Source organism: Silurus aristotelis (genome assembly GCF_946808225.1).
Source record: "Silurus aristotelis genome assembly, chromosome: 16".
Taxonomy (NCBI): Eukaryota; Metazoa; Chordata; class Actinopteri; order Siluriformes; family Siluridae; genus Silurus; species Silurus aristotelis.
The window spans coordinates 10702206-10722026 of record NC_139589.1 but is presented as its reverse complement, the minus strand read 5'-3'; the positions used below and the strand labels follow the sequence as shown (position 1 = coordinate 10722026).

The 19821-nt window shown below is 38.6% G+C and overlaps 1 protein-coding gene across 1 annotated transcript in view; it reads left to right on the top strand.

The window, feature by feature from the left end:
• The window catches only part of tmem38b (transmembrane protein 38B), an 18666-nt gene extending 16605 nt beyond the window's left edge, over positions 1-2061 (top strand). The window contains exon 6 of the mRNA XM_083564968.1: positions 1429-2061. Coding sequence (XP_083421094.1) covers positions 1429-1668 — 240 coding nt within the window. The 3' untranslated portion in view covers positions 1669-2061. The remainder of the gene's footprint in view (positions 1-1428) is intronic.
• Positions 2062-19821: the final 17760 nt, after the last annotated feature.

Here is a 19821-nt window from a genome sequence, read left to right as displayed (position 1 = left end):
CTTTTCCTCTTTCCTACCGATATGCCCCATGTCCCTCCTCTGCACATGTCCATACCATCTCAATTGGGCCTCTCTCACTTTGTCTCCAAAACGTCCTACATGTGCTGTCCCGCTAATAAACTCATTTCTAATCCTGTCCATCGTCATCACTCCCAACGAAAACCTCAACATCTTCAGCTCTGCTACCTCCAGTTCCACCTCCTGTCTTTTACTCAATGCCACTGTCTCTAATCCATACAACATCGCAGGTCTCACCACAGTCCTATAAACTTTCCCTTTCACTCTTGCAGATACCCTACTATCACAAATCACTCCTGCTATCATTCTTCTCCACCCACTCCACCCTGCCTGCACTCTTTTCTTCACTTCTCTAACACACTCTCCATTACTTTGCACTGTTGAACCCAGATACCTGAACTCCTCCACCTTCTCCACCTCTTCTCCCTGCAACCGCACCACTCCACTGCCCTCCCTCTCCTTCACACACATGTACTCTGTCTTACTCCTACTGACTTTCATTCCTCTTCTCTCCAGCGTGTACCTCCACCTCTCCAGACTCTTCTTAACCTGCTCCCTATTCTCACCACAAATCATAATATCATCCGCAAACATCATAGTCCAGGGAGACTCCTGTCTGACTTTGTCCGTCAACCTGTCCATCACCACTGCAAACAGGAAAGGGCTCAGAGCTGATTCTTGATGCAGTCCAACCTCCACCTTGAACCAGTCTGTCGTTCTTACTGCACACTTTACTGCTGTCACACTGTCCTCATACATGTCCTGCACGTACATGTCCTGCACCTGCTGCTCTCACTTCCTTCTTACTAATCCTATCCACTTCCTAATTCACCATCTCCACACCACCCAACCTTCTCTCTCTTTCATTTTCTTCGTTTATCAGCTGCTCAAAATACTTCCTCCATCTTCTCAACACACTCTCCTCACTAGTCAACACATTTCCATCTCCACACTTTATTGCTCTAACTTGCAGCACATCCTTCCCAGCTCGGTCCCTCTGCCTGGCCAATCGGTATAAATTGTTTTCACCTTCCTTAGTGTCCAACTTTTCATACAGCTCCTCATACGCCTTTTCCTTGGCTTTTGCCACATCCCTCTTCACCTACTGCCGCAACCTCATGTACTCCTGCCTACTTTTCTCATCTCTCCGGTACCCTTTTGGCTAACGATACCTGTGGTGGTCGTTGCTAACCCGGGCCTCGACCGATCCGGAGTGAAATTCTGGTTCATGATCCACATATTTGATTTGGCACGTTTTACGCTGGATGCCCTTCCTAAAGCAACACTCTCCGTTTATCCGGGCTTGGGATCGGCACTAAGAGTGCACTGGCTTGTGCAACCATAATGGCTGAGTTTTACAGCTTCTGGTGGTATGGTGGTGATAATAATAATAATTTCTCTGTGTTGCAGACAAGGATGATGCTACTGGGTTCCTCTTTCTCTCTGCTCATTTGGATTGAATCTACTCTGTATGAGTTGCTGTTTGCACGACCTTTGGCCTGTTCTCCTCTGACCAATCAGACGCACTCCCACATCACTTCTTCTTGCTCCAGCTCAGAGGCCAAAAGCACTTCGTGTGTCAAAAATGGCTCACCACTTCCACAAGAAGAATGTAAGGTCTCCGAGAAGGACAAGAAAAAAACAGAATAAATCTTTAGCTTCTTTTTTTTTTATTTTCGCACAACTGTGATCTTTTCTATCAAATACTTCCACTATTGCATGTGGGTAAAAATGGAGAAAATGAATTTATTCATTAATGTAGCAGTAGATTTATTTTTATTTCAAGGTTTTGCTCGAACTTTTATATCACATTACTGCTGAATATATTAGACAAAAAATTTTTATTAATTATTTCCAGAACTTTTATCTGTATATTTGCTGTTGAACTGTAAATATTTCTAGTATAATTTTATAAACCAAATATATTTTCACAATCATATTTGATATGTAAATTGTATGATTATGCAGATGTGAAATGCTCTGTCTGCTCAACTGCATTCCTGAGTTAATTTAACTGAAAATATACTGCACATTTTATTACAATTGTGTGCTATTCTGCATTTTTGTTTCACACAATTTCACCCATAGACCAGTCATTCATCAAATACAGCAGTTTAAAAAACTTTCAAAAATTGTCACTATAATAACTGATTCATATTCTAATTTTCACAAGGTTAAACTATGTGGATGAAATGATAATTTCTTCCTCGTTTTGAATCTATTTATTAAAGAATAGAGCTGCTTTTCTGTAAAACTATCAATCAAATAGTTTAAATAATAAATTATTATAAAAGCTCCCCAATCTAACCCCAAAACACTGTTGTATTGTCAATAAGCACTCTACAGTAGATTTGCATCGCTCCATGAGAAATCGCGTGTGTGTGTGTGTGTGTGTGTGTGTGTGTGTGTGTGTGTTTGTGTGTTTTGTCCACTAGAGGGAGTTGTTTTATCCTCAGTGATTTAACCCACCTCCCAGAGGAATGGTATGAGCCAAACACTCAGAGTGACACAACGGCCGTCAAAATAGACACAAAGAGCGCGTGCACGCACGCACGCACACTCTCTCTCGCGCGCGCGCGCGCGCGCGCGCACACACACACACACACGCACACGCACACACGCGCACGCTGACCATTTAGAACTGTCGTCGTTGTCTCTCACACATATAAGCGCCACTGAGACGAGCATTAGATCATTTGTATATAACAAATGGCAACATATATAAGACTTTTAGTAAAAATAAAGTGCGCGTGATTTAAGAGAGAGAAAGAAAGAAAGATGACATTATTATGACAGCAGTGACGACTGATTTAAGTGTAGCTTTTTTCCTTTGAAGAAGTAACACACTGAGAAACTATCTATTTACCAATCATCTATCTATTTGTCTGTCTGTCTGTCTGTCTGTCTGTCTGTCTGTCTGTCTGTCTAATTCCAAAAAAGTTGGGACACTGCAAAATGTCATTTTAAATTGGATAGCTGTAATAGGTCTTAAATAAGTTGGGTCAGAGCCATGTTTATCACTGTGTAGCATCATGTCTTCTGTCCATACACACCTGAGAACTGAGAAGATGTTTTGGGAGAGGAATGTTGTTGTATACAGCATTGATTCTAGAAGGATTTTAAAATTTCTGAATGTTCCAGTGAGCACTGTTGGGGCCATAATCCGGACCTGGCCATGACCAGGTGTTTCTCTCAAGATTTCTGACAGGAAAATCGGACACCCAAAAACACCATACCAACAAAGTTTGGAGGTGGGAACATCATGGTGTGGGGCTGTTTTTTTTTTTTTTAGCACATGGTACTGGCAGACTTCATATATAATTGAAGTAAAAATGAAAGGAAAAATGTACTGAAACATTATTGATAATAATCTGCTGCCATCTACCAGGATGATGAAGATGACACGAGGGTGCAGCAAGACAATGATCCAAAACACACCTGAGCAATTCATGCAACTAGTTTCTCCAGTTGCATGAATTGTCTTGAAGCTGTCATTACCAACAAAGGCTTTGTACATACTTATCCAACTTGTCAAATATACAAGGGTTTTCCTGAAAAAGACATGGATGGAGGCATTTGTTGTTCTAAAACCTGCATATTCTGTTCAGCATTGATAGAGCCTTTCCAAATATGCAAGCGGCCCATTTCACAGAGGCTAATGCACTCCCATACCATCAGAGATGTGACTTTTTGAAGCTCTGATTACAAAGCAAATGGTCCCTTTCCTTATCAGTCCATGGTTTCCAAAAATCAATTAAAATTTCGATACGTCTGACCACAGAACAGTTGTCCACTTTGGCCCGGAGAGGATGGCTGGGTTTCTGGATCATGTTCATACATTCTTCGCATGTACATTCCTTGCAATTTAACCTGCATTTGTAGATGACATGGTAAACTGTGTTCACAGACAATGATTTCTGGAGGTGTTAATGAGCCCATGTTGTGATTTCCATTACAGAACCATGACTGTTTTAAACGCAATTCTGCCTGAGGTCCCATCATCTTACTGACCTTTTGTCAATTATCTTCATTAGTTTCAAAATGTTTCTCAAACTGTTAAATGCTAATAATGCTTACTTTTCCGAAACCTTTGTTGCCCAATCCAAACTTTTTAAAGATGTATTGCAGCCATCTTCTTCTTCTTCTTCTTCTTCTTCTTCTTCTCCCATTAGCGGTCGCCACAGCAAACCATCCGTCTCCATACCCCCCTGTCCTCTACATCTGCCTCTTTCAAACCAACTGCCTGCATGTCTTCCCTCACCACATCCATAAACCGCCTTCTTGGTCTTCCTCTTTTCCTTCTTCTTGGTGGCTCTATCCTCAGCATTCTCCATACTGATATACCCCATGTCCTTCCTCTGCACATGTCCAAATTATCTCAATCTCGCCTCCCTTACTTTGTCTCCAAAACGTCCTACATGCGCTGTCCCTCTAATAAACTATTTTCTAATCCTGTCCATCCTCATCACTCCCAACAAAAACCTTAACATCTTCAGCTCTGCTACCTCCAGCTCCACCTCCTGTCTTTTACTCAATGCCACTGTCTCTAAACCATACAACATCGCAGGTCTCACCACAGTCCTATAAACTTTTCCTTTCACTCTTGAGACGTCCTACATGCGCTGTCCATCTAATAAACTCATTTCTAATCCTGTCCATCCTCATCTAGCCTGTCCATCTTCTATCACAAATCACTCCTGCTATCACTCTTCTCCACCCACTCCACCCTGCCTGAACTCCTCCACCTTCTCCACCTCTTCTGCCTGCAACTGCACCACTCTCGTTCAAACACATGTACTTTGTCTTACTCCTACTGACTTTCAAGATGTTGTACACATTACCTGAAGCTGCAGGCCTGAATATGCATGGCTTGGCCATTGCACTGCTGCCACATGATTGGCTGATAAAATAATTCTATAAATAAGTAGGTGTATGAGGTAAACAAACAAACAAAAAAAGGTTGATTTATGTAATGAGTGAATGAACACTCATCAAGCACTTTATTAACTTATGAACACCTACTCATTCATGGAATTATCCAATCATGCAATATTGTGGCAGCAAAGCACACAGTACATAGATACAATAATGGAGATTTATACCAACAGCTTCAGGCTATTTTCATCAGAATGGGGGAAATGTGATAGTAGTGTGAGTGTTGGTGCCAGACAGTCTGGTATTAGTTTTTTCTTTAATAACTTCTGAATTACTTTGAACTGACTTAAAACGGTTAACATAAATAATAAAAAAGAATAAAAACACAAAGTAAACAGCAGTTCAATGAATGGAAATGGATTGTTTACATAATAGATTTAAAGAGAAAATTGCCACATTGGGTTACGCTGACAGAAAAAGAACTCAGATAATTACTCTTTAAAATTGTCAGAATGACCAACACATTAAACCTTGAAGAGGAATGAGTAAAACAATAGAAGACTACATCAGGCCCTTCTGTGCTGGCTGCTGTGGGGACAGGCTAACAAGTACTGGACAGTTGGAGATTGGAAAAAATGTAACATGTTCTAAAAGATTTCGTATGAATTTCTTCTGAAGCACACAGATGGTAGAGATAGAATCTGGCACCAACAGCATAAATCTATTGAACGCAACTGTCTTGTAACAAAATTCCTAGTAAAGGTGGTGTAATGGTGTGGGGAAGGTTTTCTTGGCACATTTTGGGGCTGTTAATGCCAATCAATGCTTAAATGCTACAGACTATTTGATTGTGGCTGACCTCGTGCATACATGGCCATAATATACCATCTTCTAAAGGTTAGTGGCTAAACATTAAAGCACCATGTCTATGCAAAAGCCATCTTAAATTGGTTTTACGTACAAGACAGTGAGTTATTTGGTCACTTTTGGTAATCTGAGTCTTGTAGAACAACTTTGGGATGTGGTAGAATGTGAGATTTGCGGAATGAAAGTGTACCTGAGAATTGTTATTGTGTGCTGCAAAAATCTCAAAGGAAAGTTTCCTGTGAAATCAATGCCATTAAGAATTTAGGAAAAGCAAATTGAAGCCCAGACCAGTATTAGTGTAGTACCTCTAAAAAAATGTGTTCATTGAGATTATAATATAACATACGCTGCTGTGGAGAAAAATGAACACATTTTACATGTAAATGGAGAATCAGAGTAATGACATGATAACTAACTATGAATAATGGAAGTTGACTGAAATGAAGTTTAGAAGAAAGTTCCTGGACAAAATGGCTGTCTGTCTAAAAAACTGTCATGTCATATCATGGAAACTTTAAGGTCCCCCCCTGAGAGGCAAACAAAAAAGTCTTCCATAACAATATGTGCAAAACAGAACATGGAAAAACAAGGAAACATGGAGGAACAAAGGACAACTCAGATCTTAGTCACCTGGAAAATGTGAAACTGGATTTTCTCCCTTTTTGCCGACCGAAATTGACGTGAAGGACACAGCATAGTGTGTTTTGCTTTTCTGCTCACTCAGTTCTTCAGCAATAAAGTTGTGTTTTGATCTGAGCAGAGAACAGTGGTTTCCTCACACAAAATGTGTTAATTAAAAATGATAAGAGTAACACTGTTGTAAATCAGGAGCTGTTCTCAGATCACTCTTCAGACACACCAGCCTTTCTTTCAGGCTTTGATTATTAATATTCTGTCTGTTTTCCCTCACAGCAGATAATAAAAAAATGAAGAAGGTGCTATTAATCCAAGGAAGATTACCAGCACCAATTCTTTTATCCCGCTGAAATGTGTGCAGCACGTGAACAATTATTTTTAGCAAAAAAACTCCTGCATACACACACACACACACACACACACACACACACACACACACACACACACACACACACACACACACACACACACACACACACACACACAAACACACAGTACTATGAGTACAATGAAAAAGTTGTAAATGCTGTTGCCTGCAGACCCTAAATACTGTTTTGTTCTCCAGCCTTTCAGCGAACAAACTGCCTCCTGCTAAAGCCAAATATTTAAAGTCCGGAGCACCTGCTTTCTTCTTTCTGCACCCTGATTCCTATGATTTTGTGAACAGCTAAGTCGCTTAGCCTTGTTTCCATGTCCACTGCTGAACGTCTTCCGATGTGGAAATAAAATGATTAAATTATATTTTTATTTTATATTTTACTTTTTTAACAATTACTCCTTTCACAATGGACATAGTCTCAAAGCAGCTTTACAGAATGTAAGAATTATAGAACAAAATTAACTTATATTTACATTTTTGTATTTATTCCTGATGAGCAGCCTGGGGTGACTCAGGCAAGGAAAAATTCCTTTAGATAGTATGAGGAACAAACCTAGAGAGGAACCAGACTCAAAAGGGGGAACCCATCCTCATTTAGGTGACACCAAGAGTGTGATTATAATATTATAATGTATTATATTACAAACACCGGAGAGTAAGAAATATCATGTACACCGGAATGTGTGACTATGATTAATGTCCTTCCTACAGTCTTATACAGTCAGTTGGATTTGTGGAACCAGGAGCTCTTGAGCAACTCATAAATTATCTCAACATCTGAGATCATTATAAATGCAACAGAAACTCCTCTATGCCAGAGCATTTAAATGTTCAGTGATGGAGAATCAGCATATGTAGAATTTTATTTTTGAGTCTTGATTAAGAGGTTGTTTATCCTCAAAGTCGAGTGTCTGAAATCTTCAGGACTGGAGCTGGTACATCTGTAGATGGCTCGGGATCTTTACGAGGTCGGCATCTTCTCTTTCAAGCTCCGAAATCTTAATGAGGTGGTACACATCTGGTGCTGGTGCAACCTCTGGATGCCTTTGGATTGCCTTGGAATTAGCATATTCGAAGAAGCACAAGATTATAATGTACATTTGATCTGATGTAATGGAGCACAAGGTTATGATGTGTTATGTGTATGCCTGGCTGGAGAGATACATCTTTAATCTATACTTAAACAGGAAATGTGAGCCTCAGACACTGTCAGAAGGGCTATTCCAAAGTTTTGTAGCTAAGTGTGAAAATGCTCCACCACCTTTAGTGGACTTTTCTATTCTAGAAACAACAAGAATTCCAGAGTTTTGAAATCTCGAAGAGCGTGACGGAGCTAAACTATTTAGGTCCTTGTAAGTAAATGCCAATAGTTTGTAGTCTATTGGGAAAAAAAAATTGACTACAATGCATTTTATAAGTATTTTTTAAGTTTTCTTAGCCAACCACTGCGTTTATGGTCCTCAACATTGCCTCAACATAGCTCGAACAACACAACTACCTTGTGTTTTGTTGGTCTGCTCAGTCTTGCCATAGTGTATAACCTGTGACAGGAAACTGCCTTCCACAACTTTAGTTTGGCTGTTACTCACCCAGTTTCTGTTTCAGTTAATGACTGTATTTCAACCTAAATATTAAATTGATGATGTTTAGCACCTGCATGGTATAATTGTTTAATCATACACCTCAATCTAATAAAAAAAAAAAATCCTTGAAATTTTTCAAGTTTACAAAGTGTGCAAGTGTAAGAATTAAAATCCAATGGGTCGTCAATAGAAGCTAATAGATATTGCTGAATTACCTTTATTATGGTATATGTATTAACTTTTTTGTTTGTTTGTTTGTTTTTTACATGTATGACACCTATAGCCTTATGGGCTATGGCTGAATTTAGGGTTACAGTAATAAGATCAAGTCAAGTCAAGTCAAGTTTATTTCTATAGCGCTTTTCACAACAGACATTGTCTCAAAACAGCTTTACAGAAATCAACAGTCAAGGTGAACGATGTGTATTTATCCCTGATGAGCAGCCATGGCGACTGTGGCAAGGAAAAACTCCCTTAGATGTAATGAGGAAGAAACCTTGAGAGGAACCAGACTCAAAAGGGGAACCCATCCTCATTTTGGTGACATCAAGAGTTTAATCATAAATCTTTCAACAATACAGAACACTGGAGAGTGAGAACTAACATGAGTACTGGAGTATAAGATTATAAGTAATGTTCTTTCTACAGTCTTATACATTTTTTATGGTTATAAAACTAGGAGCTACTGAGCTCAACATTTGTGATCATCACAGATCCAACACCAGCTTCTCCATGCCAGAGCCTTTAAACACTCCAGGAGGTCCAATGTCAAAACTCTACGCATGTAGTGGGATCCAATTGGCACTGGTACGTCTCTAGATGGTACGGGATGTTTGCGAGTTTGGCATCCACTTCTTTAAAGGTCCATAATCTTCATGAGGTGGGAGGTGACTGGAGCTGGCCAAACCTCAGGATGCCTCGGGATAGGGAGAGAAAGAGAAGCAGTGGAGAGAAATTAGCGTAGCTGCTGTTCATGATATTAACAGCACAAGTTGATAATGTGCATGTGATCATATGTTCTGGAGCACAAGGTTATGATGTGAGATGTATGTTATGTGTAGGCTTTGCTAAAAAGATAAGTTTTTAATCTACACTTAAACTGGGAGAGTGTGTCTGAGCCCCGAACAATAATAATAAGATCATCTGCACAGCAAAATAATTTTAAAGACATTTTTTATGTAATCCTACTTTTATCATTTTTTATATATATTTTGAAAATACATACAAGCTAGGCTTAGCTTTTTCTTTTATTTTCTTTTTTTAAATTATTATAATTTTTTTTATTATTTAAAATGGAAACCAAGATTGAGATTCTGGCAGATGCAAAATGGAGTTTTGGATGCAATTTTTTTTCTTTGTGGAATATTTATATAAAAAAAAAAGTACTTGCAGAATTATACTCTGCATCGAATATGCAATGCAAAAAGGTTTGGATGCCTGCTATATTTAAATAAAAAATGGCACCCAGAGACTAGAGTTGAGTTTAGGGTTATGGAAAGCTGGGCATGTACAGCTAAAGAACTTTATTTTAGCAAGTAACAGTGCAAAATGGTTTGGACGCCAATTGTTAGCACTGCTTTTCTCAGTAGAGTTCTTCTCCTTTAAGCAGAGAGAAAAAGGAAGGGAAAAAAACTCTAATAAAATGGTAGCATGGTTACAATGGGGAAACATTGCATGCTATTGCCTATTCTGTGAGTTTTCCTGCGCTCTAAAGCCCGGCTGAATGATAGGCATGTCTGTTTTTGACAGGTTGGAGATAAGAAAGTGCCCTCAGGTATTAGATGTCATTCCTTTTTTTATTTATTTTAATTTTTTTCTCAGTCAGGAAGAAGCGGTTAGAGGAGCTCCTGCAGAAGAAAAGAGAAATTCGCAACAACAAAAGCCCTTCGTTTCTCATTAATTCGCTCCGGAGAGCGGCGTATCTCAGACGCGTAAATCCCTCCTGCTCAAACCTCGCACTGCGGCAGAATTTCAAATGTCCATAATAAGCCAAGTTCAAAATGAAGGGCACACCATCACACACACACACACACACACACACACACACACACACACACACACACACACACACACACACACACACACACACACACACACACACAAAAGCACAAACACAGAGATAAAATAGTAATACACTTCTGGTATGATGATTATCTTATGCGTTAAAGTATTTTTCAGAATAGCAAATGTTCCTTGTGAAAAAAAGTAATTATTGTTTTTGTTTTAAAAAGTTTGTCTTTTAATGCATGCATAATATATATATATGATATGAATAAACAAATTGGAATATTTCTTTTTGACATCATGTCCAGGGTATACTAAATCACCAATACAATGCTCAAAACTTGTTGTTAAGCCCAAAACAAAATGTATATGACTCTAGCTTGATCCCTTACAATGATATGTTTATGTTTACTAACTAACTAGCTCACATTCCTAAAATGCAACTGCAGTTGTGTAGAAGCCATAGATCGATTTTTGTGAAGGGTAGATTTATTTATTTGTGAAAGGTAGATAGATTTTTTAATTCTTGGTTTGGAATGTTTAAATGTTTTTTTTTTCAGTGTGTGCCCTCTATAGATAATGGGGGCAAAGATGTAAAGATGTGGCAATGTGAGGCTGAATCAGAGCCGTTGCTTGGGCATACCATCATTGACCGCAACACAAGACCATATTACACAAGACTCCCTAATACAACCAAGCCAAGTTAATTTGTTGAAACAATCAGTTTATTTTCTTTACATTTATATTGTTCAAAATAAATATCACCAGTTTATTTAACATTCATCTCTTCTTATGATTCTTTCAATATTACTAGTATCCTCAGTAGTGGTGAAGTAGAGGAAGACATATAGGAGAGGTTCACCACTACAGGTGTATGCATTTTAAAAAATAGAAGCAGGGGAAATCTAAGGTCTTCTAAGGCATGTAAATAAATATATCTTGACTATAAATGTAATATTAATTTGTTGTTCACACTGGTGAATGAAGTACACAAACCATGTACTTGAGTTAAAGTAGAGATACAGTAGGTAAAATATTACTCCAGTAACAGTAAAAGTGCTTCCATTAAAGTTTCTATTGAGTAAAAGTACAAAAGTATTTACCTTAAAATGTACTTAAGTATCCAGTCTTATAATGTATTATGGCTATAATGCCCTATTATCATGTTTAGCACAAGACTCTTGCTTAATCAACTCAGTTTATGTGAAAATACACTAATGTTACTCTTAGCACATCAATCTATTAATATAATTATATCACTGAGTCAAACACTGATTGATATCCTTTAAAATTATCATTAGCCCAAAACCTTTTAAAACATTAACTTAGAAAAAATTCCATAAAATAAGGCCACGGGTGTTGTGGCAAGTCAGAGTCAGCAGTTTCTTCCATCATTACTTTCAAAATGTTCTGCTTGCTGTTGAACTGATGCTGAACTGTATGAATGTATGATAAGGCGATACCACCAAATGCCAATAAAAAGTTCAAAAAGTTTACCCTGATTGGTGGCTTGCTGTGTGTTTGACCAGTTAATTTTTGATCCACTTATAAATAAAAATAAAAAACTGATTTTGCAAAATGCAGTTGAGTAAAAATTACGATATTTGACTTTAAAATACTTTAGTAAATTACAGATACAGGAAAAAGTACTTAAGTACAGTAACAAATGACATTTATTTACTCAAAGTAACTTTAAATTGTAAGTAAATTAAGTCAATTAAGTTGCTTGTAACAACTGCCCCAAGCTTCCAACACACTGAAATCACCAAACATACAGTATATTCTTGTTTTGTGATGCTTTTCAGCTTCTTTTATCTGTTGTACGTTTTTGTGACCTTTTCCTTCAATCATCTGTTTGGAGGGTGAAATGCATGCTCAGCTGAGTTTAAGCCTGGTGATAGCCTACTCAGTTGCATTGACTTTGGTCAATCTAAAACCCTTTAATTTCTGCCATAATTAAGTCCTGTATTGTGTTGTTAGTGTGTTTATGGTTTTGTGGCAAGTTCCTCCTAATTAAATTGGATACATTTCTCTGTAAATTGACAGACAGACCATTTATCTAGCTGTCTGAATTAATTTGGATGCTACAATTAAGCGTTAACTCATCAATAAACATAAGTGAGCCTGTTCCATAAGCAGCTATGCGTGCCCAAGCCATGATATTACCACAAATGTGCTTGACTGATGAGCTTGTATGTTCAATCGAGCATGGTGCTTGGTCATGCTATATAGTCCTGCTCTCTAAATGTGCTGCAAATGGTGGATTTTGATACCTCGATCCCTGCAGGGTGGAGATTGTCAGTGTCACTGACTGGTGGTGTTTCTCTCACCACCGGGAAGAGGGAGCTCGGCTGTTGTTAACAGCAGCAACAGCAAGGGATCTGTGTGGTCTTAATCCAGGCCTGCCAAAAGCATCACTGATCCACCTCCTGGTTGTACAGTGACTACAAGGTGCTTTGCCTTGCATTCAGTCCCTTTTCAACATGAAACATCTCCAACTGTAGCTCCAGTGAGTTTTGGTGACAGATTCTTTAGTACTTCCTAATAGTTTGTTGTTATGGAAACAGAGATAACGGCATGTTTACTTTGTTTATATGGATTTTTATATTCATTTCCATGTGGGTCAAAAGCATCTTTATCTTAATTTTTTGAGTGCTTGATGGATGATGAAGAGATTTTACGTTTGCTGTCGATTATATTGTAGGGAAACAAAACACGGATTAAGGCAACAACGGGGTTTCAGAAACCTGATTGTAATTTCTGCAATTTCTTTGCATTTATTTTAAATATAATTTTTTATGTTATTTTAGTACATATGTTTTTGAAAGAAAGATATATTTTGCTCTAATAAATATTGAAGTTAAAAGAAAAATTTGCATTTTATGCAGTGGTATAAATGGAAATTTTGAATTCATGTGATTTGACCATTATCTTGTAAGGTGCCAATACTTTTTACTCAGTGTGTGTAAAGCAAAGAACTGAAATAAAGATTGCTCTGTAGGATTGACCTTGTGTGATGTTTCATTTCATCATGCCAGTGCCTGTCAAAACCCTCCACTGAATCTACAGCATTAGTGTTTGTGTGTGGGTATGTGTGGGTGTGTGTGTGTGTGTGTGTGTGTGTGTGTGTGTGTGTATATGTGTGTGTGTGTGTGTGTGTGTGTATATGTGTGTGTGAAGCACATGATGAGAGAGGGATGATGAATAAGAAGAAGAGATGAAGGGAGGGGGAGGAAGAGAGCAATGATGTCCTTGAGGTGAAGGTTCCTCTTGAGTGTGTGTGTGGTCTTCAGGATTTGAGCACTTTGTGCTGCTACAGGAAATAACTCTCTCCTGTGTAGATTGGGAACAGTTCATATTTTGGAGCCCACCCTAATTCTCCATGAAGGTACCTCATGAAATAGATTAAAAAAAAAATTCTCACATCTGGCAATGAAACCCAGACTATTTTCTAAGTTGTCACCTCAATATCTCTGTGCTCAGTGAGGAATGCAATTCTGTTAAGATAGTGATGGTGTACCAGTTTGTTATCAATTCTCACAAATCTTAAAATATTTCTTCACATATAAGTAGTAAATATGATAAATGTTTTCAAAATGATTGATCACTGATTTTATTAATGATTAATATGAATTAATTTGACCATTTTTTATAAAAAAAAGTAAATATAAAAATATATATAAAAGAGGCAAAATTAAAACCTTTAACTCAACACTCGTTAATTCAAGACATCCTTTCTTTACTCAGATATAACAAAAATAATATCTTCTTCTTCTTCTTCTTCTTCTTTCGGATGCTCCCATTAGGGGTCGCCACAGCGGATCATCCGTCTCCATACCACCCTGTCCTCTACATCTGCCTCTTTCACACCAACTTCCTGCATGTCTTCCCTCACCACATCCATGAACCTCCTCCTTGGCCTTCCTCTTTTCTCCTACCTGGTGGCTCCATCTTCAGCATTTTTCTACCAATATAATTCGTGTAACTTCTCTGCACATGTCCAAACCATCTCAATCTCGCCTCCCTCACCTTGTCACCAAAACATCCTACATGTGCTGTCCCTCTAATAAACTCATTTCTAATCTTGTCCATCCTCGTCACTCCCAACGAAAACCTTAACATCTTCAGCTCTGCTCCCTCCAGCTCCATCCCCTGTCTTTTACTCAATGCCACTGTCTCTAATCCATACAACATCGCAGGTCTCACCACAGTCCTATAAACTTTCCCTTTCATTCTTGCAGATACCCTACTATCACAAATCACTCCTGTCACTCTTCTCCACCCACTCCACCCTGCCTGCACTCTTTTCTTTACTTCTCTAACACACTCTCCATTACTTTGCACTGTTGACCCCAGGTACCTGAACTCCTCCACCTTCTCCACCTCTTCTCCCTGCAACCGCATCACTCCACTGCCCTCCCTCTCATTCACACACATGTACTCTGTCTTACTCCTACTGACTTTCATTCCCCTTCTCTCAAGCGCATATCTCCACCTCTCCAGGCTCTTCTCAACCTGCTCTCTACTCTCACCACAAATCACAATATCATCTGCAAACATCATAGTCCAGGGAGACTCCTGTCTGACCTCGTCCGTCAACCTGTCCATCACCACTGCAAACAGGAAAGGGCTCAGGGCCGATCCTTGATGCAGTCCAACCTTCACCCTGAACCAGTCTGTCGTACCTACTGCACACTTCACTGCCGTCACACTGTCCTCATACATGTCCTGCACCACCCTCACATACTTCTCTGACACACCTGACTTCCTCATACAATACCACAACTCCTCTCTCGGCACCCTGTCGTACGCTTTCTCTAAATCCACAAATACACAATGCAGCTCCTTTTGTCCTTCTCTATACTTCTCCATCAACATCCTCAAGCAAATAAGGCATCTGTGGTGCTCTTCCTCGGCATGAAACCATACTGTTGCTCACAGATGGTCACCTCTTCTCTCAGCCTGGCTTCCACTACTCTTTCCCATAACTTCATGGTGTGACTGATCAACTTAATTCCCCTGTAGTTACTGCAGGTCTGCACATCTCCCTTATGTTTAAAGATCGGTACCAGCACACTCCTTCTCCATTCCTCAGGCATCCTCTCCCCTTCCAGAATCCTGTTAAACAATCTGGTTAAAAACTCCACTGCCATCTCTCCTAAACATCTCCACGCTTCTACCGGTATGTCATCTGGTCCAACCGACTTTCCATTCTTCATCCTCTTAATCGCTGCTCTCACTTACTCCTTACTAATCCTATCTACATCCTGCTTCACCAACTCCACATCCTCCAACCTTCTCTCTCTCTGATTTTCCTCATTCATCAGCTGCTCAAAATACTCCCTCCATCTTCTCAACACACTCTCCTCATTAGTCAACACATTTCCCTCTCCATCCTTTATTGCTCTAACTTGCAGTACATCCTTCCCAGCTCGGTCCCTCTGCCTGGCCAATCGGTACAAATCCTTTTCTCCTTCCTTAGTGTCCAACCTCTTATACAGCTCCTCATATGCCTTTTCCTTGGCTTTCGCCACATCCCTTTTTACCTGCTGCCGCATCTCCTTGTACTCCTGCCTACTTTTCTCATCACTCTGTCGATCCCACTTCTGTTTTGCCAACCTATTTCCCCTAATGCTCTCCTGCACTTCCTCATTCCACCACCACGTCTCCTTGTCTTGCTTTCTATTTCCAGATGTCACACCAAGTACTTTTCTAGCTGCCTCCCTCATCGCTCCTGCAGTAGTTGCCCAATCATCCGGCACCTCTTCACCACCACCAAGCCCCTGTCTGACCTCATCCCTGAACCTCACACTACACTCTTCCTCCTTCAGTTTCCACCATCTTATTCTTCTTTCAATCCTTACTTTCCTCCTCTTCTTCTTCGCCTCCAAAACCATCCTACAGACCACCATCCGATGCTGTCTAGCTACACTGTCCCCCACCAACACCTTACAGTCTCCAATCTCCTTCAGGTTGCATCTCCTACACAGAACATAATCCACCTGTGTGCACCTTCCTCCACTCTTATACGTCACCCTATGATCCTCCTTCTTCTTAAAATACGTGTTCACCACTGCCATTTCCATCCTTTTAGCAAAATCTACCACCATCTGCCCTTCCACATTCCTCTCCTTGAAACCATACCTACCCATCACCTCCTCATCACCTCTGTTCCCTTCACCTACATGCCCATTAAAGTCTGCCCCAATCACCAATCGTTCTTTCCTAGGTACACCATCTACCACTTCATCTAATTCACTCCAGAATCTTTCCTTCTCTTCCATCTCACAGCCAACTTGTGGAGCATAGGCACTGATGACATTTATCATCATCCCTTCAACCTCCACCTTCACGATCATCACCCTATCAGAAACTCTCTTCACCTCCACTACACTCTTACTGTACTCTTCCTTCAGAATCACCCCTACACCATTTCTCTTTCCATCCACACCATGATAAAACAGTTTAAACCCACCTCCAATGTTCCTGGCCTTACTCCCTTTCCACTTGGTCTCCTGAACACACAGCATATCTACCTTTCTCCTCTCCATCATATCAGCTACCTCTCTCCCTTTACCCATCATAGTACCAACATTTAAAGTACCAACCCGAACCTCTACTCTCCTACACTGCTCCTTTTCCCGCCGTCTCTGTAGACGTCTTCCTCCTCTCCTTCTCCTCCTTCGGCCAACAGTAGCCCAATTTCCACCGGTACCCTGTCGGCTAACGATACCTGTGGCGGTCGTTGTTAACCCGGGCCTCGACCGATCCGGTATGAAATTCTCATTTGTGATCCGTATATTTGATTTGGCACATGTTTTACGCTGGATGCCCTTCCTAATGCAACCCTCCCCATTTACCCGGGCTTGGGACCGGCACTAAGAGTGCACTGGCTTGTGCCCCCCTAATGGCTGGGTTATATAACAAAAATAATATACTTCAACAAAAATTTATTTTTAATTACTAAACATTTGTTTTACTGATTACGCCAAGTCTCAAATCAAGCAACAGAATCCGCCATGATGCACACATTTGGCAATTAAAACTGTCCGTGTGGAAACAAAGCAAAAATCCTGTTTTTTTTGTCCTGATGATTTACTTAATTTAAACACCATCATTATTTACAAACATTTACAAGATTATTTTGTGTTCATGCTCTATGTTCAGTTTGGTTTTACTAATAATAAACATACGTTTGCATGAAGCATCCATATTTGTCCATGATTAGAGTATTAAAAACTTGAAAAGTATTAATTTAAGGTACATTTAGAACAAATAACTAATTCCTAGCCCTAATATATATATATATATATATATATATATATATATATATATATATATATATATATATATATATATATATATATATATACTGTATATACACACATACAACATACAATTTAAGCATGGCACAATGTAGATATTCTGCTGTAAAGTAAATCAAGTATTTATGTCTTTATAGTTATTTAACAAAAAAATATATATTTAAGCTTAGTAGTCAAAACTTATTCCTTCAGAATGTTTAGTTTCTGACCTTTGTTTTTGCTTCAATTATATACAGTAGATAAATAATACGTTTATTTATTTATTGTATATTTTTACAGATTTCTTGCTGACTGGAATAGTTTCTCCTCAGCAGTTGGTTGCTTTTTCAATTCTTCTGCTGAAAAGCAACCCTAGAGCATCATGCTACCACCACCATGCACGAATAAAGCAATGGTGTTACCTGAGTGTTAAACTGGATCTGGTGTGTGGCAAAAAATATTTATTGGATTTACACCAACTTTTGTCTCATTATTAGTTTTGTAGTCTAGACCACCTAAACTGAACCCAAGTCAACACCAAAACTTTAAAAGGAGTCTTTATTAAATAATAATACAAAGCCATAGCAGAGGTTGAATTTTATGTGTAAGCATTTCCCTTTGGTTTCTATTAGCAATCAAAATACAAACACTAGGGAGCTGAAATTATCATCTTTATTTAATGCTTATTTTCCATATTTTATTATTCAACTAACATATCAGGTTTTTTGTGCATGCAAAAATGTCAAACTCTCAACGTTTAAAGAATGCAGAAAACCTGTAAATAACCAAGATATATTTAACTTTTAATAAATTAATAATCATAATCACAATTCGAGAAATCATAATATATTAGTATGTTACGTATATAATAGAAAGTAATAATTATATTGTATGCTCATGAACAGTCACTGAGAATGTGAACTAAAGACAAAAGTTTCCACTTTAAGAATGAAATGTAAACAGTTCTGCTAAAGATTTGTTTTGAACCATTTTCATCATTAAATAAAATCTTAAATTCTCTTATTTTAGGACTGAGACAAAGACTGAGATCTTAAAAAAAAAACAATGTTCTCAAGACCAAGACCAGTTGCACGTACTACAAGACTAATTATTCTAGAAAATCTTTTTCTAAAAACATTTAGATTTTCAAACATGGTCGTTCTCAGAAGGGGGTGTTGTTGTATTCCCATAAAGACTGAATGTATGAAGATATTGTTGATGTTTATACAGTTACTGTATATCCATTGTCTTCTGTAAATCCTTCAGTGTTGTGAATTGTGAAGTTGTAAATCTCTGAAAATACCTATTTATCTATTGCTAAAATTGATTTTATAGTGATACTTAGAAGCTTTTTTTATGTTTTAGAATAAAACATAGACATTTTTCGTTTGACAGCTTAATCTAAAATCTTCATGAGCACTTGTTTGACCTTCATTACAGCCAGACCGAGACCTCCAAAAATCAAAGATATTTATAGTACAGGTAGTCCTATACAGGTGTTAAAATATTTTAAGTTTCCCTTTACAGGCAAATGTAGCAGCATATTTGCCTACAATAAGTTAGGATGCTGCCAGGATATACGCATCTCCCACCTTGTGAGATGCCTTATGTTTGCCAGCAGTCGGCAGAGTTCAGATGTCTTGTTGTTAGAGTATATTTTTTTCTGTGTTTTTGGTGTTTCAAAGTCCAATTTTAGCTCTTGTTTTTCTCCTTATTATCTACATCGCCGGACACTGAAAGAGAGCGCAGGTGTTAAGACAGCGCTCGTCCATGCGCTCGCTGCCACATACACAGCGATATACATTACAATACTGTAAATTGCTCTGTTTCACTAAATTATGTACTGCCATTTGTTAAATTAATAACAAATGACAATATACTATATTGTATATTCTCTTATACAGATCACAATTCTTTAAGACTTCTGGGTAGTCTAGGCCATGTCTCGACTCGGGGTCATCGGAACGCATCTCCAGCATAAGTCGGGGACTACCTGCATTAACATACAACTGGACATTGGTTGGTTTAAAATTAATAGAGGTATACTTTGTTTAACATATTTTGTGTAAACTCTTGTAATTAAATACTAGTCTGAATAAATTTTTTTTAAATCAAATACAATAAATTATCTAATTTTAAAAGAAACCAGAGAAAG